Source organism: Protopterus annectens, chromosome 2.part0, assembly GCF_019279795.1.
Source record: "Protopterus annectens isolate FY-2018-M chromosome 2.part0, PAN1.0, whole genome shotgun sequence".
NCBI classification, from domain to species: domain Eukaryota; kingdom Metazoa; phylum Chordata; order Ceratodontiformes; family Protopteridae; genus Protopterus; species Protopterus annectens.
This window is the reverse complement of record NC_056728.1, coordinates 542263386-542288819: the sequence shown is the minus strand read 5'-3', so window position 1 is coordinate 542288819 and position 25434 is coordinate 542263386. Positions and strand designations below refer to the sequence as shown.

The 25434-nt window shown below is 36.1% G+C and overlaps 1 protein-coding gene across 2 annotated transcripts in view; it reads left to right on the top strand.

Moving 5' to 3' along the window:
• Positions 1-25434, top strand: part of EPHA5 (EPH receptor A5) — a 1391623-nt gene that overhangs the window by 73371 nt on the left and 1292818 nt on the right. For both annotated transcript variants that reach the window (XM_044060929.1, XM_044060928.1), the window contains exon 2: positions 2645-2709. In XM_044060929.1, the coding sequence (XP_043916864.1) occupies positions 2645-2709 (65 nt within the window). The remainder of the gene's footprint in view (positions 1-2644; positions 2710-25434) is intronic.

Here is a 25434-nt window from a genome sequence, read left to right as displayed (position 1 = left end):
CTATGAGCTGTTCTTTAATCACAACATCTCCACTGTTGTAAAGAATTCCATTTTCATTGCTTAGCTGACATTTAAAGGTACGTGTGCTGGTCCATGGATATAATTGTTTCACTGTACTATGCATTCATTAGGACAGTCACTGAGTATAATGCTCATTTCAGTATGTACCTGTACAAATACATGTCACAACTGGAATGACCACAATGCTTTCTCACTAAAATAATCAGGGCCTAAATCATAAAAACTGTGCTGACCATCACAAAACCTTGTCCCTGTTCTCAGTATCATGCAGGCTACTGAGAGGTGACCTCTGTCTTGTACATAGAACTTCAACAGACCCTATTCTGCAGATGTAATACTAATTCCCAAATCCAATGGTATCATAAACACTTGCTGAAGGGATTTCAGTCTCTTTTGTGAACTAAATAAAATATGTTGGAGGGTTACGTTTGTATAACAGACAATACATCTTCTATGGAATCATCTTCCACTCCGCATAAAATAAAAAGCACTTCTATTACTCTTTGTAATCTGAACAAAAGGATAAGGAAACTGCGAATTTACCCTTGCCCCTCATGGATAGGGGGAAACATACATGGATAGGGGGAAACATGCAAATGATGCAACATATCCTTTTTCAGCCCATCACTGGAATATTTGTATGTAAAATTATAAGGGCTAAAAATTACCATGTGAATGTAATGCTAGGCGTCTTAAGATCCTCACAGGTCAATAGCCTAATTAATACTTATATTTAAATCAGGTAGAAAGGAAAGTACACACAACCTATGAAGCTGTTAATGAAATTAGGTACACATGAAGAAATGTGTACAAGAGCTTTCACAGGCTCAGCTATGACGAAATGGAGAAGAATGTAGTGCAAAGTCTGTTTGAGGCAAATGGGTACTGTCAGATGTGAAAGTTGTGCATTTCGAATATTAGGAAGTTCTGATACTGGTGCTAGCCTAATACAAATGTAAATAAAAACATGACGTGCATAGGTTGCATATACAGATTATCCCTGAGTAGAGGCAATTGTATCCTTTACTTTTACTTTTTCAGACATATGTTACCAGCCAGGCACATGCATGGAGATAATGACCTTCTCCTAGCCATCTTGTATTGCTTCCCCTGTATACTTAAAATTTCTAAATTTTGCGTCAGATAGTGAGCCAGACCCATTTTTGTTCTCTAATATGATTTTCCAAAACCTTTATTATAATAAAATTTGTCAAATGTATTCTTTTTCCAACTTACACAGACAGGTAAAACCCCATTTCATTTCTTCCTAAGCCAACTGTTTTTGCTTAGAGACTGATTTAAATACTACATTTCTGCTCACCATTTGAAGTCCATGTTCTTAGTTCATCCAGCTATTGGAATCTCACAGTATTCATGAATCATTGTTTGTTGGCCTTCCTATAAGAGTCCGGTGTCTATTCTGTTGTTAACTTACAAAAAGAACAGGGTAACACACAGATCAGTATCATTGCCTGAGCACATCAAATTCTTTATTTCATAGCATTATTTGAGAAAGTATTACTGGGCAATTTATAAATTGTTTATTTGATTATTAGGATATTATTTGTTTACTATTTTCCCCCTGCTGATGTTATTGTTATAAGAGTATAGGTTCATAGGCTCATAGGTTCTTACTAAGCTTACGACCCGATGAGACCACTGAAAAGCTCAACCACTTCATCCAGTACTGATGGGAGAGTATCAGTGTGCCCCATTAAGCAGTCTTTATTTGCATTTTTGCATATGTGTTTAGGAAGAACCAGATAGCTTACTAACAGTAGTAATCAATATTCATGGTTTTCCAGTGTACTCAAATCCTTTCCTTGCTTGTATAGATATAAACTAATGGCCCTGCCATCAAGCACCACAAATCATCTGTGGACACTAATAGCAATCATTCTTGTAGCAGCCATCATCCTGTATGTCTTTCTAGATTACGTGTTATACCAACTATCACTTTCAAGGAACAAAACAAAGAGATGCAAATACTATATGTTGTACATCAGAAACCCTGTAACCAAAACATACACTTCATTCAGTGCATTAATAATGCTCTAGAGTATGCCATTCCATGCATAGTATTAAATTGAGTTTAAAAGGTAGCAAACAAATTAAAGAAATGTAGAACATCTATCACAGTGTAATACATGAATTGTTTCATTGCAGTGTCCAAAACTATCATTAAAATTACTGTTTCAGTTGTATACAGTAATTATGTTATAATTCCATGTGCCCTTTGGGCTTCTAGACAGTAGAGCTAATTAGTCTCCTGTGATGTTAATATTTCTTTTTATGTCACACTTCAGTATTAGACAATCGTTTCCGCTCTCTCTCCCTCTCTCACTAGCTCTGTTTTTCTGTCTCTTTGCAGATGTATTTCTGGTTACATTACAGGAACTGTAATTATTGTTCTATAATGGGTTGCTTTGAATTGTGAGTATGCAAGATACAAAGCTGAGACATATTGTAACATTTCTTGATGTTAAACATGTTGAACATTGAAAATAATTTCAAAACAATAGCATATCTATCTATTTTTAATTTCTTCAGCAGCCTACATGTTTGTGTGATTTAGATTATTTCCTTTTAGAAGATAATTTCATTTATTTATTTATTTTTGTAGTAAATTTACTGGATTCCCGATCAGTCATGGGAGATCTGGGATGGATTGCCCACCCAAAGAATGGGGTAAGTGTTTCTTTCTTGTACCATTATGTAAACAAACACACCTCACATTTCTACGCTCACATATATATTCAAGCAAAAGGCCTTTATTGACTTCTTCTCTGAGATTTATCTAGAGTGCTGTCACAAATGTTAAGGAAAACCATTTTTCTGAAACAGTTGAATTAACTCAATGTTATATTTTGCATGACTTCTGAGGAATGATTTTGAAGGACTTTTCCAAATTCTGTTTAATCTGTTTTGCTTTCTAAAATAGGATTTAGTGATTCATTATGTTAGATGCTGATGGATGCAAAATATTGCTTAGAAAAATGTAGTACATTTTGATGTAATTCTTACTGTCTGTTAACCTAGATAAAAATGTATTGAATTTTAATCTAATTCACACTGTCTATTAACCAACATCAATGCACCCTCTCTATTCTATTAAAGCCCCGACATACTATATGGACATGCTTTAAGTGTCTTGCTTTATATGACTGTACTGATAGGAGATTTTCAGGATTAGTCAAGCAGTGAATACCAATAAAAGTTTACGTATGCAGTTACTGCTGAAGGATTCCATGCCAGTATTGGTCAGATGGTTTAGGGTAGATAAAAACATATTACAAATGACACAGATATTTTTTATCTCAGGTTTAAAATTATCATAGTTCTATTGCATTTTTTAAAATGATGCCACAGTATATTGTGATTAAGCAATAACCCACATCTGGGTGTGGTAATGCTAGATTTACCCACGGTTGGTGTGGTTTGGTCACGAATGTGAAGCCCGAGTTAGTGGCCAAACAAATACAACCATGGGTAAATCTAGCATTACCCACACCCAGACATGGGTTATTGCTATTATACAATGACATTATTTAAGAAAAATAAATACTTACTTTTCTTAAATAATGCCTTTGTATAATACCTGCGAGGTGCCCTTCCACGGTTTTCTCCTGTCCTGGGGCTTTTTCTGATGTACTGCACGTGCATATGCTTACACAGTACATCAGAGCTGTGTTGAGGAAGCAACAGAGAAAGGAAGATCTCCGTTGCTTTTTTAAAGCTGTCTCGCTGTGTTAAACGAGTTTAACATAGCGAGATATCTTTAAAAAAAGCAGTGGAGAAAGGAAGATCTCCGTTGCTTTTTTAAAGCTGTCTCGCTGTGTTAAACGAGTTTAACATAGCGAGATATCTTTAAAAAAAGCAGTGGAGAAAGGAAGATCTCCGTTGCTTTTTTTTAAGATATCTCACTATCTTAAAAATATAACATAGCGAAATTACAGCAATGGAGATCTTCCATTCTCCGTTGCTACCTAACAAACAAAAAAAAAATCAAGACTTATACTAATGGAAAAGGTCTGGGAGAATGGACCTTTTTCCATTAGTATAAGTCGGATTTACAACTGACACGTTGGTTGGGCAGGTCAGTCAGCATGCACATTTTGAAATGCTAATCAGTATTCATTGTATAATCTGAAGTATACCATGTGTTTAGATTCATTAATAATTGAGTGTTTTTTCTGCATTTCAAACTTAATTTCATTAAAGGTAAAGTAGATCTGGAATTCATTAGTAAGAGTTTTCCATTCAACTTTTTCATGGCAAAATTAAAGATAGCCTAACTTAATCTAACAATAGTTCATATGAAGTGGTTTGTAAGCAATCCACTGATAAAGAGTTTACCTAATATTGTAATATTTCATTAAATATTATGATTAATATATGACAAAATAATAAGGTGGCATTTTCTAAGCATAGTATGAGAAGAGAAAAAATAGCAGCTCTTTATTTAAATCATTTCCTGGATATGTCTAATATACATAAATGCTATTTACTGGCTTTTTGCTGTTTAGTAATGTTTAAAAAAACTACATTGGCAAAGCCAAGAGCTAAACACAGAGTATATCATAGCTCTCAATCCTCCCTTTCTAAAATCAGGAAAGCTAGCTCTCATAATGTGAAACAAATGGACAAAATGTGGAACACCTACTAACAGCTTACTAAGAATCAGGAAGCTCACACGATGGTCAAAATGCGCAGTTTTATACTTATTAAAAGTTCTTTTGATGAATTAATATGATTCAGTACTATTTACCATAGATATCAGTTAAAAATTCCTAACACTGAATGTGTGACAGACCCTTTTAGTGTGGAACTTTGAGGAACATGAACATTTTAAGATCTAAAATGAGGAACATTCCTCATAATGAGGTGCACTTGAGAGGTACAAGATACATATTACTTTTCCTATATTGAAGATCTGCCTTACTATCATTAGCAGAAAGGGAACATGTTATTCCTTTTCTGGTTTTGCTGAGCAATTAAGACATGTCTATGCAGAATACATTTTTTCTGACTTGAGGAATTGGATAAAGACAATGATTATTTAATTTCAGATGCTTTGATTATGTATTCTGTCATTCTGCAAACTTTAATTATGCTGGTCCACATAGAACTTGTTTCATCTGCAGTCATAATTATGAAATATTGTGAAAAACACAGCAAAAAAGAGCATGAGAGTTGCAGTGATATGAGAAAGATAATACATGTAAAAGAGGCAATGTCAATAAAAAGTATAGGGTGACAAACTAAATGTGGAACAGGCATACAAGAAAAGAAATTCTAGTCTTGGAATGCAGATGAGATAAGAATAGACATGTTATAGATATGTGCCTGAAATTTAAAATGAAACTGAAATAAGGCACTATTAAGAATTTTTTTTTGTTTTTTATTGTGGTAGTCACTGATGGCAGTAGGTAAAGACAGAACTGCAGAGAGAGAGAGAGAGAGAGAGAGATTACACAACAAAGGCTGGTTTGGAAATACGGAGCACTGCAGCCTAAGTGCCTGGCACAAAACTGTTCTTTGCAGCAGAAATATACAGCATCAGTTTTATCCAGCAGGAGTGAGAGCAAATGGAACTCAGAACGAAAAATTATACAGTGGGTCAAGCCTGTCAGCTGCTAACAAAGTTCATCCTGCAGACATTTTAATTTCTTTTATCTCAGCCCACCTCTAAACAAATAAATTAACTAAAGTTCCAGAATCATCTATGAAAAATAGCATATGTGCATAGTGGGGATCACCACGTTGATAAAATAAAGAAGCAAAATACACTAGTACAAATGGGTTTCCATAAGATTTGTATAATGTGGAAAGGCACTGGAGAAAAAGACATGGATAAATAATTATTAGGCCTTTTCCTCTGCATATCTGAGTAAGACTTAAAGTCAGATTTAAGGATTAATGTGTCAGTAGTGCTGGTCACTCTGCCAGATATACACACACACACACATATATATATATATATATATATATATATATATATATACATATACATATATATATATATATATATATATGTATCCATCCATATATGTGTGTGTGTCTGTGTGTGTGTGTGTGGTGTGTGTGTGTGTGTGTGTGTGTGTGTGTGTGTGTGTGTGTGTGTGTGTGCGTGTGTGTGCACGCGTGCACTCGTATATCTATAGTTTTATATATATATATATATATATATATATATATATATATATACGTATATATATATATAGATATATATATATATGTATGTATATATATATATATATATATATATGTATATATATATATATATATATATATATATATATATATATATATTTATATATGGATGCATATCAGATCCACGACAGAACACTTACTCAACAATGACCAAATCACCGACTCCACATCGCAGACACAACACATCTCCGACAATGGTAAGTATAACTACTCTGGAGCGGAATGTATTCCCCTTTCCACAGTAAAATAAAAAAACAAAAAGAAACATGTGTATAGCAGGTGGGAAGCCCCCCTGCACCCCCCATGTGGGGAGCTGCGCCCTCCACACCCCCCTACTTAAATATACCAACTCCAAAATCGCACCAAATTGCAGAAATGGGAATACATTCCATTCTGCACTACTTATACTTACCATTGTCGGAGATCTGCTCTGTCAGCAATGTGGTCTCGGTGATCTGGTCATCGGGTGAGTGTTCTTTCGTGGAGCTGATAGGTTCCCATATATATATATATATATATATATATATATATATAGAGAGAGAGAGAGAGAGAGCGAGAGAGAGAAAGAAAGATAGATAGCTATACACATACATTTATATATACATGCACACATATATATATATATATATATATATATATATATATATATATATATATATATATACATATATATATATATATATATATATATATATATATATATATATATATATATGGGTCTATGTTGAATGTTCGAACATCCACAATGTTGAACATTACAGGGTCAAAACCAAATGTTCGATATTTGGATGTTCGAACATAAAAAAAAAAAAAAAAAAAAAGAAAACACAGAAAAAACACTTTAACAGTGTAGGCGGGGGGGGCAAGCCCCCTTGCACCTCCCACACCCCCGTACTTAAATATACCAACTCCGAGACCGCACTTCAGTGCAGAAAAGGAAAATTCTCCCTATCTGCACCATATGGTGCCATTGAAAGTCTATCTTCGAGCACTCAGAATTTCGAACGTTTGGTATCGACCATGTAACGTTCGAAATTTTGAGCGTGCGAAGATTTGACAGGTACCTATATATATTTATATATATATATATATATATATATGTATATATATATATATATATATATATATATATATATATGTATATATATATATATGTATATATATATATATATATATATATATATATATATATATATATATATATATATATATATATATATATGTGTGTGTGTGAGTGTGTGTGTGTGTGTGTGTGCGTGTGTGTAAATAAATATATTATTAAGAAATGTATCCAAACCTATACCTGGGAGAAATAACTGTGAATCTTAACCACATACTGGTAGGATACTGCCTACTGATGATAAAAAAGATGAGGCAGTAACTGACACTAGAAAAAATTTAAGGTAGATTCAGCAGGAGAAACCAGCTCTGATAAACTTCTGTTCCACCATGACATTACATGTATGTTCACTAAATTGCAAGCCACAGTTAGAAATCTGCATTGCTGCTGCCAAATACAAAAACAGTTTTTCTTTTTAAAACCAGTTTTATTATAATCAGACCGAAACACACAAGCACTTTCACAATCAGCTTCTTCAGGTGAATAAAGTGTGATTAAATAAGACACCTGTTTTATAGCAAATAAAAAATATCACATGACTAGTAATACTTAATTTAAAGTGACATCTACATTTCATAGAATAATCCTTTCAATAAAGTGCATACGCAATATTCATAGATGTAAATTTCACCATGAATTGGTCACCTACAGAAGTCAACTTTCTGGATGTCTTGATTTTTAGGGACAATGATTATAAACTTAGTACTAAGCTATATAGAAAACAATGTCATGTCAATAGTTTGCTTAGTCGGGAAAGTATGCACCCTAACTATATATTTAAAAATGTAGCTCAAAATCAGACAGACTATCACGTCTTAATGTACAAGATGAAGAATTCATAAGGCAAGTAGATAATGCTGAAGAAGAATTTATACAGAGAGGTTATTAGACCCATTTTGTACAGAAGAATGTAAGGGAGGTAGTTAAACTTATGGAGAGCAGAGCTAAACCATATTTTTCAGAAAATGTCAAAGTTACAACAGGTCAACAGGGAAATATGAAATAAACTTCCCATAAGTTAAGGATGTCTTTAAGCTATTAAGTTAAGGATGTGTTAAGCTATTCTGGGAACATCAGGGCATGCACAGACATTTTTAATAGGTATTGGGATATCCTAATGATTGATGAACAAGTCAGTAAACATTTGGATACAAGACCACAATTTACCTTCAAAAATAAGAAATCCTTAAAGAGAAGGTTATGTACTACTAGAAATGATATTAGGACACAGAATATAGGAGGTACCAAGGCTTGCAGAACTTGTCAGTACTGTAAATATATCTCAGAAGAGATAGATTTTACACACCCAGACACAGGTGAGAAGTTTCACTTTAGGGTATCTGCAACAGGTGTTAGCTCCCATTTAATTTATTTAGCTGTCTGTCACGTGTGCTGCAAATTTTATGTAGGGAAAACAGATAGGCAACTCAAACTCAGGATCAGGGAACATTTATATCATATTAGGAAGCAAAGTGTGCATAATGCATTAGCGAAACATGTTAAGGACACGGATATACATCATATTTTTAAATTTATGACAATAGGTAGATGCTTTGAAAACAAGAGGGGAGGTGATGTCAGAACAAGAACTGAAACACTTGAAGCAGAGTGGATCATAAGGCTTAGGGCAGACGTGGGATATGGCCCTAATGGCCAGATCCCATTGAGACCCATTTTAAAAGCTCGACCCCTACGTAGATGAATTTTAAAGTTTTAAAGAGTTTTAGATACATGTATTTGATATCTATGTTTTGTATTTTTTGTGCATGAATGTTTTGATATTTTTGTATGAATTTATGTGAGTATTTACATCTATGAATATTGCATATGCACTTTATTGAAAGGAATATTCTATGAAATGTAGATCTCACTTTAAATTAAGTATTACAAGTCAGGTGATATTTTTTATTTGCTATAAAACAGGTGCCTTATTTAATCACACTTTATTCACCTGAAGAAGCTGATTGTGAACGCGCTTGTGTGTGTCGGTCTGACTATAATAAAACTGTTTTTTTTTAAACTGGAGCCTGGTCCCTACAGATTTATTTGCTTTATCAGATTCCTTGGATTTATTTTATATCCTAGTAGAGACCCCTGGATTTTTTTGGTTTGTGCTGCTGTTACTGTTAAGTTTTTCTTTTTAATCAAATGATTAGGAGCCTTGACAATCATAAAGAACAAGTGTACTTAACCCTAAAGTTTTTTAAAAACATTTGCTTTTGGAAAGCCATTCTCTCTGAGATATCAGTGTCATTATCCACCCTTCTTTGGTCATGGTTTTAGTTATTTACACTCCAAAATTGCTTGTATTTGATTTATTTCCTGATATTTGGTTTTGCTATGTCTTGATAGGATTTTGCATTCTGATTTAGCAATCTACCTGTACAGTGTTTTATTATGACAAAAGGAAATTATCTATATAGTACTGTAATAGCTTTCGATCATGACTCACAGATTTAATAATTTTTGAATAATATGTAGTGCCATTTCTGCAAGACCTTCTTGTCTAAGTGGTGCTCCCCAAATATGTCCAGTAGGACAAGAGATGATGTTATAGCCTAGTCTATGAGCACAGATTCTAAGTTAAAGAATACAGATGTCTGACTCATGATGCCCTGAGTTTGACCCAAGTCATCTAGGATTACATAGTGATCTGGTTACTGTAACAAGTGTACATGGATGCTAAGAGTGAAAGATCAATGCCACTGCACCTGTCCTAAGGTGGGGAGGGATTCAGCCCAGTCCACTGCAATCCTGCCACTCAGTGGAGGCTGGGAATTCAGGTACAAGGCATTGAAGAGGACCAAGGCTGGCATGCATGATAATAATTAGGTACCCAGCATGTCTGGAAATCATGTTAGTCTATTTTGCTGCTGTCTTTTCTATCACAAATTCGTAAAAGAGTAGATTACATACAACTGAAAAAAACATTTGCTTGACAATGCCTTACTTTCTCAAGAGTAGTGTGCCTTCAGGGAGGTGCATAGTACCACTACCAGGATGATTTGCCTTACCAATAGCATTTACAAAGACATGAAAGATGTCTTCTTGCACAGACTGTGTTTGTGGCTTTAACAAAAGCATTCTACTGTATTCCTCACATAATATTACTTCTTGAACTGCAATGCCTAAGCACTTTAAAGTAGTTTAAGATCTGCTTGTATAGCGGAACCATCAAGGCAAAGAACGACAGACTGTGCCAAAGACTCTACCCACAAAATCAAGAGGCCCAAAAGAGCTACTAATAGGGCTACTACATTATTATGTTTTTATCAACACGTTTGCTCCATATCCTTTCCTAAAATAAATATAATACACTATGCAGATGACTTGGTGTTATGGAACTCACAGACAAACAAGGCACTGAGGAAGTATTACCTAGTAATGCTGAGGCACTGAGGAAGTATTACGTAGTAATGTCGAGGCACTGAGGAAGTATTACTTAGTAATGCTGAGGCACTGAGGAAGTATTACGTAGTAATTTTGAGGCACTGAGGAAGTATTAAGTAGTAATGTTGAGACACTGAGGAAGTATTACGTAATAATATTGAGACACTGAGGAAGTATTACTTAGTTATGCTGAGGCACTGAGGAAGTATTATGTAGTAATGCTGAGGCACTGAGGAAGTATTACGTAGTAATGTTGAGACACTGAGGAAGTATTACGTAGTAATGTCGAGGCACTAAGGAAGTATTACATAGTAATGTCAAGGCATTGAGGAAGTATTACATAGTAATATCGAGGCACTGAGAAAGTATTACTTAGTAATGTGCTGCAGATGTTTGTCTAGTTTCACAATTTGCAAACACTGCAAGCATCTTACAAAGTAGATTAAGTAAGATTTCTGCTAATATACCAAGTGCAAAACAATTTCCCTTTAGTAACACTACACCCACGCAATTTCCTCCACTTTACTCTGAATAGACTATCTCAGCAGTTGCTGAACCTTGGATATAACAGAATACACCCTAACCCAGAAGTTTGTCAACCTTAAAATTAGAATTGAATCATTCTCTAATGTTATTATAATGTTATTCTTTTATATTATCTTGACACATAAGAAAAGTGCCATCAAACTACATGTGGATTCATAAATAAGAGAAGTTACACATGTTAAGGGAATGTTACACATGTTAAGGGAGTTCTCATTGTACTGGGAATAACAGTCATGGTTATGGCATGGGACATGAAGACAAAGCCAATCCACAGACCATTTCAGCAAAATCCTTTTAATCAAAACCTGACTTACTGTCCGTGGGTAAGATGAGAGGAAAGCCCCCCCACCCACTCATCCATGCTCTGGGTTTTAACCCCTGCACCCACTTACTTAACATAGCAGCATGTAAGTTTGTACAACCTCAGCATTAATTATGCATTGTTACAGAAACGTTCTACCTATTGGTAGGGTTGTCACAAACTTTACGGATCCAATGAATAATAGTAGCAAAGATCTCTCCAAAAAAGAAAGTGTGTGCTGCGTGAAAAGGAATATTGTTATGCTTAAAAGATATACAAGTCTGACAACCTTTACAATGGAGATACTATTCAGCTACATTGCCTGACAGCCATTACAGGGGATATATTATTCAAATACCCTTCATAGAAGCCATTACATGGAATATAGAATTTAGATGCTTTGCCTAGGAACCATTACAGGGGATATATGATTCAGTATCCCTGCCTGGCAGCCATTACAGAGGATATAGTATTCCGATACCCTGCCCGGCAGCCATTACAGGGGATACAGTGTTCAGATGTCCCCCTGCCTGGCAGCCATTACAATGGATATAGTATTTGGATACCCTGCCTGACAACCATTACAGGGGTTATAGTGTTCAGATGCTCTGCCTGCCAGCCATTACTGGGGATATAGTGTGCAGACACCCTGCCTGGCAGCCATTACAGGTGATAAAATATTCAAATGGCCTTAGCCATCACAGGAGATCTAATATTCAGATTCCTAAAGGCAATAGATGAAGCTGCCACTAGAAGCTAAGCAGCACAGAAAATTTGCCATAGATGATAAATCTCTCCTCTCAAAAATCTCTTTATTCTTTTGTCAGAAGGTTAGGCATTTTAGAAAGAAATGTATTTCAAGATAGGAAATTTACAAACCAGGTGATAAAAGGGGATATATTTATAAGATACTGTGCATACATTGTTCCCATATACTGTGGTACTTGTTAACCATGTGGTCAGATATGTACAACTGAAGTACTTGACGAACAATTCATTTTAACATGTGTACATTATTGAAGGAAAACAGCTTGTAATGGCAACTGCTTTTACTCTTTATCTGAGTAAAACCGCCGTATTCTAATTGCAGAACTCATATTGCTACAGAGAGTCATTCATGAGGTAGCCAGTTATAAGGAATGCATGCATGGCATAATGGTGTCAGTGGTAGAGAATACCCAGTTTGCGTTTATAAATAACTATGAAAATGTGAAAAAAATGGAGAAAGAGGTCTGAAACACCTGAAGTTCAAAACATCATTCAAGGTCCTGCTTAACTGATTTAGTATGCATTGAAAGAAATGTTATTCCAATATTCTTACCTGTTCTCCATGCTTCAACTTCTTACAGCAAATAGTTACAAGCAATGAAATGTAATTATGTGCAAGGTCATAGGAAAAAAGACATTCATAAGAGTTCTTTTATACATATGAGCTAATGGAACCGATCACTTTAGTAAGAGAATCATTCTTAACTAAGCTGGTTGCCTGATACACCATGAATAACTGGATGTGCAAAACAGCCTCAGCTGTTTCCCTCAGAAGACCGTGTCCTTCCAACTGTTCATTATGTTGATGTTATTACTAAAGAAGCCTGAAGTGTATGATGTGCAAACTGTCCTCCTTGGTAACTTGCATACTGCCAGAGATAACACTTTCCATTGAATCCATTCAGCTGATCTCTGTAGGAACTGGCATGACAGCTTGGATCACTTCTCGTGGGGCTGGTTATTTTTTCAATGCAATGCTTCTAGCTTTTTCCAACTTCTTTATATCAGAATGAAAGGCACCTGCTTTTCATTAGTGGAGCGAGACCCCCATTGATTTCCTTTCACAGGCACCAGTATGCCTCTAGAAGCCTTCCTCTCTATCCTCAGGGTATTGCCTGTATTCTGTGGCTAACTGAACAGTTACGTGTTCGTTCTGACATCAAACATGAAAACAAACATGAACATCATTACGCATATTATTTTATGTTGTATATAATATACACTGCATGTTATATAGTAAACATATATTCTTCTCAATATGTCATTAGCATTTAATGAGAACGATATCTAACAGCACTGCCAAAACATAAAGAAAGCCATCTAAAATGAAAAGAGAGTTCACTTTTGCAAAAAAAAAATATATATATATATATATATATATATATATATTTATATATATATATATATACATATTGATTTCAGTTTTGCAAAGTTCCTTGTTCCTCAGTTGCATCTATGACTGGATATTTTATCAGTCACTTATATTAATTAGGTTATTTTCATGAGGATTTAATGCATGAAAAAGTTTTTGTGGTAACCTTGTTCATTTCCCTCAGTTTTATCTGAAAATTCTAAAATACAATACCGACATATAAAGTAAAAGCCAGATTTACTCAGAATGCAAAGCCACATAGTTTTATTCATTGTTTTTTGGGACTACATTCATAAGCCTTGATAAATTAAATTACTGTTATTGGTAAAGGGTTAGTTACCATCTGCCAGGCAGTATATTTTTTCTATAGTCTCTAAGTATGCATGTTGCTAAATAAAGCAGTCTACTTAATTTTGTATGTGCAGCACCACCTGCTTTTGCATTTATTTACATGCAGACTGCCTCCATTATCTATTATGCATTCTACGTGGAAGCTAAATTAGGCTTCTATGCCTCTGTAGTAAACAATTTCCCATACTGAGCCTTCAGTGGTAATCCGGTAAATAAATTGCTTCTTAATTTAATTTTATCCTGGCAAGCACATAACTGTATATAGCTGTGGCAAACCTCCAAGCTAGATTTTTGGATTTTTTGGTGGGGTGGGGGTGGTGGTATTGAATGCTATATTTTGAAGGACTATAGTCTTGCTGAGATTGGTTGATTTACCAGTGTTAAACTACTCAGTGACTATTTTTCATAGGAAATTACTGCGAGTGCAGTTTCTAACCGTGCTCCAGCAATGATTCTTTTGGCTTTGGGTTCCTCCTTTAACTTCATGTTCGTGCGACTGTGAAGTAGGTATATACAAATCTGGATGATGTGACAGGTTTGCCTCCCACATGGAGGGGGGTAGAGTGCAATATGCAAAAAAAAAAAAAAAAAAAAAAAACAATTGAATTTTTTTTTATTGGGTTGAGTCCTGACGCAGTTTAACTCAGTGAATTGGGTCTCTGACTACTTCAGCTCCATGACCTCAAAAAATAATTTCAACTTTACTGAAATTGTAAACACAGCCTCCTTGGAATGCCATAGCTTTTTCAAAGGGGGCTTCAGCGAGTCTGAAAGTAGTACATTTAGAAAATCTCATTTATTTTCACTAATTTTATGTGGTATTAGGTTAAGTTTAGAATGATAATAGTGACAAGTATACTAATGTAATTGAAAATCAACAATAAAATAATAAATGATGCAGTAAACAAAATTTTTCTCTCCCTTCTACCCACTTGCTGAGCCCACATGGCCCCTATATCCCTTATTTGCTTATACCAGGCTGTCCCTTATATGACCCTGATACTAGGTGATTCCCTAAATTTTCAGGGACTTGACCTTATGGTGTACAGTTAGAATACCTAGGGAACAAGGGTCTCCATAGAAGGGCACATCATGTAGTACTGAGGCATCCTGCGCCTGAGAGTGGTCAACAGTCCTGATCCCTTTTACTGTCCCAGAGTATTAACATTTGTTGTTGAGATGAAGAGTCAATGAGGAATGGCCTGAGGACACATCTGCCCCAGGACCCCTTAGAGCTGTTCATGTCCTAGCTCATGCACAGGCTCAGCAAGGTGGCATGTCTTACTATGAGCTGCTGTCTCTTTCAAAGCTCAGTGAGTCTATCCTCAGTATGCTCCATTCTTCTTGGATCAATCACTGATCTGTTCAATCAAATTCCTGAGACACTAATCTAAACTGAGTAGCTCCAACCATAGTCAGAGCCTTATCTCCTTGCACCACCAGTTCAAGCAATGGTTGTAAGATATATCTTAATTATTTCAAGCCTGGCACCATGGTGCAGAGAGTGGAGCCCTTACTGTGGCACAGGCAACAGTATTTAATTTGCAGCCCTGATACTGGAAGAGCCAGAGAGGGAGGGGAAGGAGCCATTGAGGAAGGGGAGGATTCAGCGAGGGAGAGGGATGAATAAAGGGGCATTGCCTGCTTGCTACCCTTGGAGGAGTGGGAGGCACTCATGTGCTATCAGTGCCACACTGGGAGTTGAGATCTCTACAGTATATACAAGAGAGTTCACCACTCATGCTATGAGGGGAAGGGAAGGGCTGCTTGAAGGATACACCTCTTGTGGAAGAGGTGGAGAGAATCTTCCACAAATGACCTGTTGTATGCCATTCTGTAGCTCCTAGCCAAGTCTCCACAGTTAGGGCCAGGGCAAAAATCAGAAGATGTGAACATCCCTGATGGTTGTCTAAACAATATCCCCTGTTAGTTAACTTTCTCCCTGGTGCTGGGGAATGAATGGATCCATTTAGTAAAATGGGGCTGATGGATGATGGACAGTGGCAGTAAAAAGCCTAGAAAAAATATCGATTATTTCTGCATGTGTATTTTGGGGTGTCATTTTGCTTCATTACATTTAAGCATAACGTTTTTATGGGGTGACTCAATGTACTATTTCAGTATATGTGGAGGCCCTAGGATTTTAATTTGATGGAGAGTCACTTACAGAGTCCAAGACTCGATGATTTGTTTATAGCCAGTGTCTGAAAAGGATTGGAAAAGCAGCACAAGGTTTTTTTTCTGGTAATAATAACTCCACTCATGCTAACATCATTGCAGAATATATCAGATGGTATGAAAAATGTTTACAAAAGTTTCACATCAGAGAGATGAGATAAAATTAGATGAGAATAAGACAGAATAACTGGAAAAAACAAAGGTTTAGTTTGATTTTCAAGTTATCTGTAAGGCATTAGCTTTATGGCATAGAATTTGAATGTATAAAAAAAATGGTTGAAATTACGCAACACAAAAAGATAAATGTTGATGTATATTTTTTTGCAATCACATCTTTGTTGCGCAGGCCTATACTCACTGTAGAGCTGGCTATTAATGCTTATAGGTTCATAGGTTCATTATAAAACATTCCTTGCATCTACATGGCACTGCTTGTGTTCTAAATGACAATAACTACTACATTGGGTAACCTACTTGTGGATGAAGATTGAATGTTCGAGCTTCAACTGCCCATGGTTCAACCCGACAATGAGCAGAGTTCCTCCATAGGAAATCACCGTCAGTGAGTCATGCCAGAAAAGATTACTTTTTTGGGAGATTTCCCTCTTCTTTGAGTTGGTGTGACTCTGGAGTTGGTATATACAAGTTTATAGTGTGTGGGTGGCTTGTCCCCAACATCAGGGGATGCAGGGAGGCTTACCTTAAAAAGAGTTTTTCAGCAATTGTTTCTCAGCAAATGCAGTTTGGGGATTCCAGTCCTCAGTGAATTTGTTTCTGTTTATTCATAGTAGAAGCCTACTGCAATTCTAATTATAAATTAACTAAATTTTCTGTACAAAGAAATTACTTCGAACTATACATTAAAAAGTGACTCCTAAAGATGCCACGTTAATATTACTGTTAGGACATTTTCTAAATGCAGTTTATCTCTTGAGAATTCTTACTTCTCCTTAATCTGCCACAGTTTAGCCAAGCCATATGTAAATGTTTTACCTAAAATAATCTCTTCTGATTGAATGTCACCTTTTTATGTCTTTTTGCTTTTTACAATAATTAACGTTATTCTGACTAATAACATATTACCTTTAAACAGCTACTAGTTATGAAGTTCTGTAGGTAAATCACTCTTACTAGCTCATTATGCATGATACTGTTCTGTTGCCCTCTCTGTTATTGTACCTTATATATGTCGTATACTTTGGACACATTGCACATCTGATTATATCAATGCACCATAATATCAGTCCTTATTCCACTTTTCTCAGTGATATCATATTCCAGCATTACAACTTTCTCTGTTGTGACTGACCAAATTTGACTTAGTGAAAGAGTCTATTGTACATATTTTCACAATTTTTACATGGTGCTGTACCAATTTTCCTTCTTATTGAAATTGTCTTATTGATGGACTATGTTGTACCTTATGAATGCAGACAATATACCAATATTACAATGTTTTTCATGCATTTGTAAATAATGCCTCATATCTGTAGCATGGCTACACTGATGATTGTTTTATAGTGGGAGAACTTACATTATTTCCTTAACATAATTATACTGATATTTTATGTCATTGCACTCTGAATAGTAGTATGCTTTGGCACTTAAGCCATTCTTTAATGGTCACCTTTGCTACGCACTTCAGCAGCTTGGGAAATAACAGCTTTAGTTTGTTTACATGGAGTGTTACTGTCTTTTGGCGTCTATACTTTGACATTTTTCAAACTGAACTGTAGCATGTAATGGTTTCGCACCAATGGACCTGACCTTTCCTATTATGTATGTTCTTTACTGGATGGGGAATTTGCAACTTTTGTTCCTGATTGTTCTTGTAGGAATGCCAGATATATCTTTCGACTTGGCAGTTGGTTTTAACATCTGCTGACCAGTTTTTTGGATGAGTGTTGTCCTTTGGTTCCTGCAGATTGTAAACTCTGTCATTTAGAGTTTGCTGTTGGGGCTTATTCCGAAGGTCTGGTGGTAGTTCTTGTTGTTCTTGTCAACGTGTGGCTAAGTCTGAGATGGATTCTTAGGAAATGTAGTTTAGACTTTGGGTCCATTGTCTGGACCATTCTCGATTATGGTACATTTTTGAATATCTGTTTACTGAAAGTTTTATGTGAGAGGGTTTGTACTGAAGAGCAGCACATGAAGTTATGGTTTGCAGTTTAAAATATTGTATTGAGCTTGCTTTAATGGTCTTTCATGAGCCCATGTTGCTTTTCTTACTAATATTCACATATAGAGTATTGTGAAGGTGAGTGTGTTTGTTTTTGTTTTTATTTTGTTTGATGATTGCCTTAGTTCATGGTGTCTTATTATAATGTTAAGAATGCATTTGCTTTGAATACTACTTCATATCTTTCAATAAATTGTATATTATTTATCTTTTTTTTCTTACTGACTATGCTTTATCTGTTCTTCATGCAAATGAAAGAAAAATGCTTAGGGTTCGCACTAAAATAAAACTGAAGTTGGAGATAATGAGGCTATGTAACCTGTGACAGTAAGAGAGGGAAGCAAATATCTTTTGGCTGAGTCTGGTTCAATACAAATGTTCTTCTGGAAGCTATATGGCCACAGAGATTGAGAATAAGTCCTCCAAATAAGCTTTTGCATGGAAGCTTATTAGCCTTTATGAGGAGCCATTCTCAGAGCTTTGCTACAATGGTGTAAAGCAAAGTTATGTTACAATATGGAAGTGTATACACAAGTTGTGAAATAGAAAATACACGTGAAATGTCTTATTTTACTTTGCAAATGCATTGACTGTGTATAAGGTATACATGTATGAAATGCTATATTTAGTACCTATATATTTCTGTGTTTATAAAATAATGGAACGAATATGCAATTACTAAGTCTGTAGAATGCTGGGATTTGTATGTCCATAATGTGTACACGCTGCATCATGTGATGATTATCATTCCCACAGCCTGAGTGCCATTTTGGATTTTCTGTCAAGGTAATCTACTACCGACCAGTTTTGCAAAGCTCAAAGTCCCCTTCGTCTCTCTTGCTGTAACAGCTAATTGGCTAGGTGTATCCTGAGAGGGAAGCCTTCAGCTGTCACAGGATGTGAGTGTTTATTCTTTTTCTGGCATCCGAAGAAGAAAGTTCTATGACTCTACACAGGATGCAGGACTGATTTTTCTATTTTACTGCTCAGATAAGCTTAAGCCCCGTTCATGAACTCCTTTCCCTCGTTTTATTTTTGGATTTATTATTCTCTTTCTATTTTAATGTTTACTTAAAAATATGTAGTTTAATTTTTTATTTTTGTCATTGTTTACAGTAATTCATTTATTTGGCTTCTATCTTTGACAAATGCTTGTTCTTACTTTTTCTGAGGAAACTTTCATTATTTCTCTTGGATATGCACCAGGGGCTGTCTCATAACAGTCAGATTTTTACTGTTGTTGCTCTGCTTTATTTTCATCTTTTGACAGGAAACTATTCCATAACTGTAGGATTTTTAAATATGTATACATTGTTTACTTTATGAATGACTCTGCTCTGTGTGTTTTTAACATTGGATCATAATTTTACTGTGAATGAAGTTATCTGAATGTACTGTACAGATTTTACTCTAAATATAGTTTCAGTTGCTAATAAATGGTACTTTTGTGGCAGTTTAATATGGGTAAAGTGAGCCATATATGGACATTTATTTTACAGTGAGCTAAGTTTTAATACTGGTTTGACACATTGATTGCTTTAGTGTTTGAACGTTGTATACTGGAAATTCTTGGGTATATATTAGAACATTAAATGTTCTAAATAGCAAACACTCTAAAGAGCAAACATGCTGGACTTCAAAGTGCTTTTTTCGTGATTGCAGTACAGTGAAGATCAGAATATTTGCCCTTTCCACTGTATTGTGATCTCGGAGTTGGAATATATATTTAGCAGGGGGTGTGGGGGGGTGCAAAGCTTCGCAATAACGATTTCAAGGTCCTGTATTTTCGCTCTTTAGAGCGTTCACTATTTAGAACATTTGATGTTCTAATATAGACCTGGAATTCTTTAACTTTTGCCTGTTGTGAAAGAATTCTCAATACATTTCAAACTGTTTTGTGGTAATTGCACAGTTTAGTTGTGCAGGGACATACTTTTTACTAGCATAACTGCTTACATTATCCAGTACTATCAGTTTGTGTTTCTGGCCAGTGTTCTCTAGCCTGACTGGATAGATCCTATACTTGATAGACCACCCCCCACATCAAATCCAGTTGCATATAAAAAAAAAAAAAATTAAAATATGCTTCAACATATGGTTAGTGATTTTGACAGGGCCACTGCTCGGCTTACAATCCACTTACCTTTTGCCAAGTTTCCTTCTAGTGTAGCTTGGCACTATGGAATGGAGTTTAGACATCCTCTAGGGCTGTTCCAGTACCTGGGACAGGTATGAAGGAATCAAACCCTTTAGATGCAGGAGTAGTCTGGGACAAGAGACCCCTTGAATAACAACCAGAACTGAGAAAAACACACTTTATAATAGCAAAGCTTTCGGATAAAATCCTTCCTCAATACTAATACTGACCCCTTGCCAGACATAATACTCTGTCCTCAAATATTTTTCTAATACTTTAGGTCACAAGATAAAGAAATGGAACCTTTATCATACAGCTGATAATCAGACTAAAGTTGTTTATATGGCTGATGTGGTTTCCTTGACTATGAGTGTTCTGCAAACAGTTAATTCTGGAAGTTGTTTTCCCATGCATGTCTCTAGTGCTAGTTTGGATAGAGACCTGTCTGTTGTTTCAGAGAATGATGAGGGATCTGATGAGGACAATGTTGATTTCCCAGCTGACACTGAGTTAGGTCACTCTGATTCTTTGGAAGGTGAACTTGAGTTTATGTCCAAACAAGTTTTCACTTTTCCTCAGATGTTTATAAAGCTGCTTGCAGGACACCAATATCTATTCCAGCAGTCGTAAAAAGACTCAGAAAAATACAGGGTCTCCATAGATATGACAGGTCTATTTTCTCATTTGACTGCTAACCCAGTGTGGGCTTTCCAGCTGCCTGCTCAAAGAAAAAGTCAATAGCTTCATCTAATCCAGCATCTCCCATAAAGAGGGAAATGGTTAGATCTTCTGAGCAAAAGAATGTCTCCTTCTAATATTGTCTTGTTAGAATGTCAAATTATCAAGTCTATATGTGAAAATTTAGTTTACAGTGTACTTACAGTTTAGATGATTTTGCTGCTTCCTTACTCAGAGAGCAAAAGTCTTATATGATTCAAATTGTTTCTAGTTTGACTCTGATTTCAAAATAAGCTTTGAGGTGTGTTTGAATGTGCAGATGCAGTCGTCAGATATGCTACTGCTGCTTCTGCTGTTGTATTACGATAGCAGATCAGGGGTTGGGGTTGGCATAATGGTTAAGATGTTTACCTCACAGACAAATAGTACAGGATTTGATTCTCACTGAGGGAAATTGGATAGGCTTAAAATGGCCCTTGGGACCAGCTAGCCTAGTACTTACCTATGAACCTGTGTATGCTTGTATGTAATCAGAACTTTTCTGATGATTTATAAAACAACATTTTGAATGCACCTTTAAGTTCTGAATTGATACTTTTGCCTTCTGTTATACAGATTCTCAAACATGGTAAAAACAGGGGTCATAGAACCAGTGCCTGCGATACGTGAAGGTCAAGGATTTTCTTCCAGAATCTTTTCGATACTAAAAAGGAGCACTCCTGGAGACCTGTGCTAGATTTGACCTTTCTAAACACCTTTATACAACATTCAAAATTCATCATGTTCACCTTATAGTAGGCCCTGGCACTGCTTCCAGACCACTGTTCTATGGTGTCTGTAGATCTCACGGAGGCATGTCATCATATTGCTATAGTTACCAATATTCAGAAATGTTGGAGATTTGCTGTGTCTGGATAACATAATCAGTCTCTGCATTACCCTTTGGACTAGCTACAGCTACTGTACCTGAACTGTTTAGATAAGCTTTGTGAATCTACCCAAAATACCACTGAAGCAGTCAGAATGAGGAACATAATGCAGTTGCATAAGTCCTACCAGTAAGAGTAGATGTTTGAATTCCTTACTGCTTCAATGGCAGTACTCAGCCAGCCTCCCCCAGACTGTGCATAACTGACGGGGGTTTCAACATCTTTGATTTGTTTGTTGCTGGATTTGGTTTTTATATGGTATTGTGACTGGCTACAAAATTAGATGATTCTGGCTTCAGGTACTTCCTCTCCTTTGTGGAAGTGAAAAAAACCTGAACACTCCTGTCTTTTGGCAGCTGAAGGCTTACCTGTCAGCATATGTTCAGCTAATCAGCTGTCATAGGAAGAGAGGGGGAGGGGACTCTGAGATTTTGAATGGTTGCCAGTATTGGGTAACCTTGGTAAATAACCCAAAATGCCACTGAGGCAGTGAGGAATTTGAACATCTACTGCTACAAGTAAAAAGGACTTAAAGCAACTGAACTTTCCATTGGCAGATAAAGGCACTGAGATTCTGTCATCCCATTTACCTGCTTAAGGCTGAAGTCTGGATATTCTTCCAGTATGTTCACTGCTGAAGGCTGACAAACCTAGACTTTTGTATGCTTTTTACAACATTTAACTCCCTGACTGCTAGTATAATAACCTTGGTTGTCAAAAGAACTTTCTCTACTTCCAAATCTTTTGTCTGATGAAGTTTTCCATTCTTTGTTCAATATACTTCCACTTTAACTTATCGAGTTTGCTCATTAATGCTTAAGTAGCATATTATTTCTGCCCTAGTATTAACCTTGAATATTTTAGCCGTATCACACATCTCCCTCATGCTGTCCATTGTTACATTAACCAAATTGTAGACCTTCTTGGCCTGGTTGGTCAAATTAAATATTTAAAACTTTCCTATGCTTGCTCAGATGCATGATCTCCAGGACTGGGTAATTTATACTTAGAGTGGTATCATCAGCATACCTCTCAACTGTACAGATTTTTGCAGAATGTCCCAGATTTTTGCCTCATATTTTTGGTGTGTTCCTCCTAAAATCTGTACTTTTCTGGCAAATAGCTGAGGATTGAAATCATTAAATAAGGGCAAACATTTGAGTTTAAGACTCCACATCCTTCAGAAAATTCATGCTAATGTAAAGCCTATTATTCTATGAACTTTCTAAATTTGTAAGAGCAATGTTTAGAATTTGTCCCTATTTGTCCCCCCCATCATTTTAGGCTTTGCCCAAATTTTTTCTCCAAGAGGTTGAGAGGTATAATCATCAGGGCCCTTATCAACATACGGTGTTCTCGAAATATAGCTTTATTTTATCCCTGTAATGCACAGTGACTGGTCTTGCCTTCTTTTACCAAATCGAATGGTCTCAAACAGTTCATTCAATGGATGCATCTGTTCCTGATGCCTTTAATTGCCCTACTTCTACCTAATGTACATCTAAATATACTAACTGTACCTTAATTCCACAGTGCTTTACTTGTCAGCACAATTGTAGATTAAAATGTGATGAACTGTCCCTCTAGTTTTGTAAGATCTGTTACATTACTGCTTTTAACAGAGCCTCAGTCCTTTTATTTGCTAGTCATTATTATCTAGTAATCAATTCTTACCTTACAGGCTGTAGATATAATGTCATTACCAAAGATATACAGCATCAGCTCTGAGAACCCCACTTCTACCAGCATACACATGTCAAACTGACTGATAGGCTTTTCCCATCTTCACTTACCAGGTTCCCTTTAAACTGCAGGTGGGTAAGCCAACAGACTTTTCAATTATACCCAAACCACCACACAGCCAGTGGTCTAGCTTGATGGTAAAGCCAAGATAAGGATTGAACTCTTGTTAATGTAACTTATGCAACGGTTCCATGTTTCATGCACTACACTAACTGCTAAGCTAAGTATTTATTTTGCTAGTTACTGACATTACTTAATGTTGTCTGTCAACTGTACATACAAGGCATGAAATTCAGGCTTGGCTTCAGTCAGCAATGCCTGGTCAGCTTTCACTTTAATCCCCTCAACTTTAGATCAGCAATATGCTGTATCATGTTTGTACTTGCAAGTGTACTGTTCATGCTTCCAGCTCCTGGATGTAGGTGCCATCTAGGAAGGTATCCGATGCATTTCTGAAGATCAGAAAGCCCATAACATTCACTCTGTTCTGGTCTAGTTTAATGTACCAAACCCAAATAGATCAGCAAGCTTTGTTCAGATAGCTGGTATAGAAAGCTACTCTTTCATCTTTATAGCATTTATACACTTGAAAAACTGCAGTAATCTAACATGCAAGGATATTTTATTAAAGGTATTCGGCAGTTCTTGCAGATGCTGGATGTCACCCAGTGATTTAGATTGGATTAGCAGGCAGTGTGTGCTGGTGAGCACCAGGAAAAATTGAATGGAGCCAGATAGCCTGATTATCTTTCCTGAAAGGAAGGTAATGGATATACTTACACGTCAAAGATTTATTTCCCAGGTACAATCATGATAGGATTGTTGGCTATTTGTACATGGTTGCTTCCACAAATCTGTACAGGTTCTCCCTGTAAGTGCTACTTATGTCTTGGCTTTCCCCGGCACTGCTTTCTGAGTGTAAACTTTCTAGACTGGTTATATATGAGATAAACTAATACTATTATACATCTTTTCAATTTCATACTTTAGACAGAAAAATATTGCAAAAAACATAACCAGGTAACTGGCCTGTGTAACAGATGTGTCACTTTAGTAATCATCCATAAGAAAGCAGATTTGGTAGTAATAGAAGCTGATGTCATAAAGAACAAATGTGATTCATCTCATTTGTATGCAGATTCTGCAACCAGACTGTCTGAGCTCTGGAAAAGTGTTGTCTTATTTATTATGAGAGGTTACAAAACGTCAGCCACTTATGCTGTGATATATTTTTTGGGTATTATGTGTCTGAGTGTTGAAGCTTAAAGAATACAACCACAAGTCATGAATCTGATGGAGACCCAGACTGCAGGTGCAAGATAGTCTGAGTGTTCGATGAAGCTGAAAAATGAGGAAGAGTCTAAATCAAACCCTTCATCACTTGCATCAAGAACATGACTTCCTTGAGCTTCTCGAATCATTTTAAAGCACTTTCACTTTTTGTTCAGTTTCTGACCAACTCTTGACAGGTGGCCTCTGTCTAACCTACAGAACCTCCAAAGGATCCA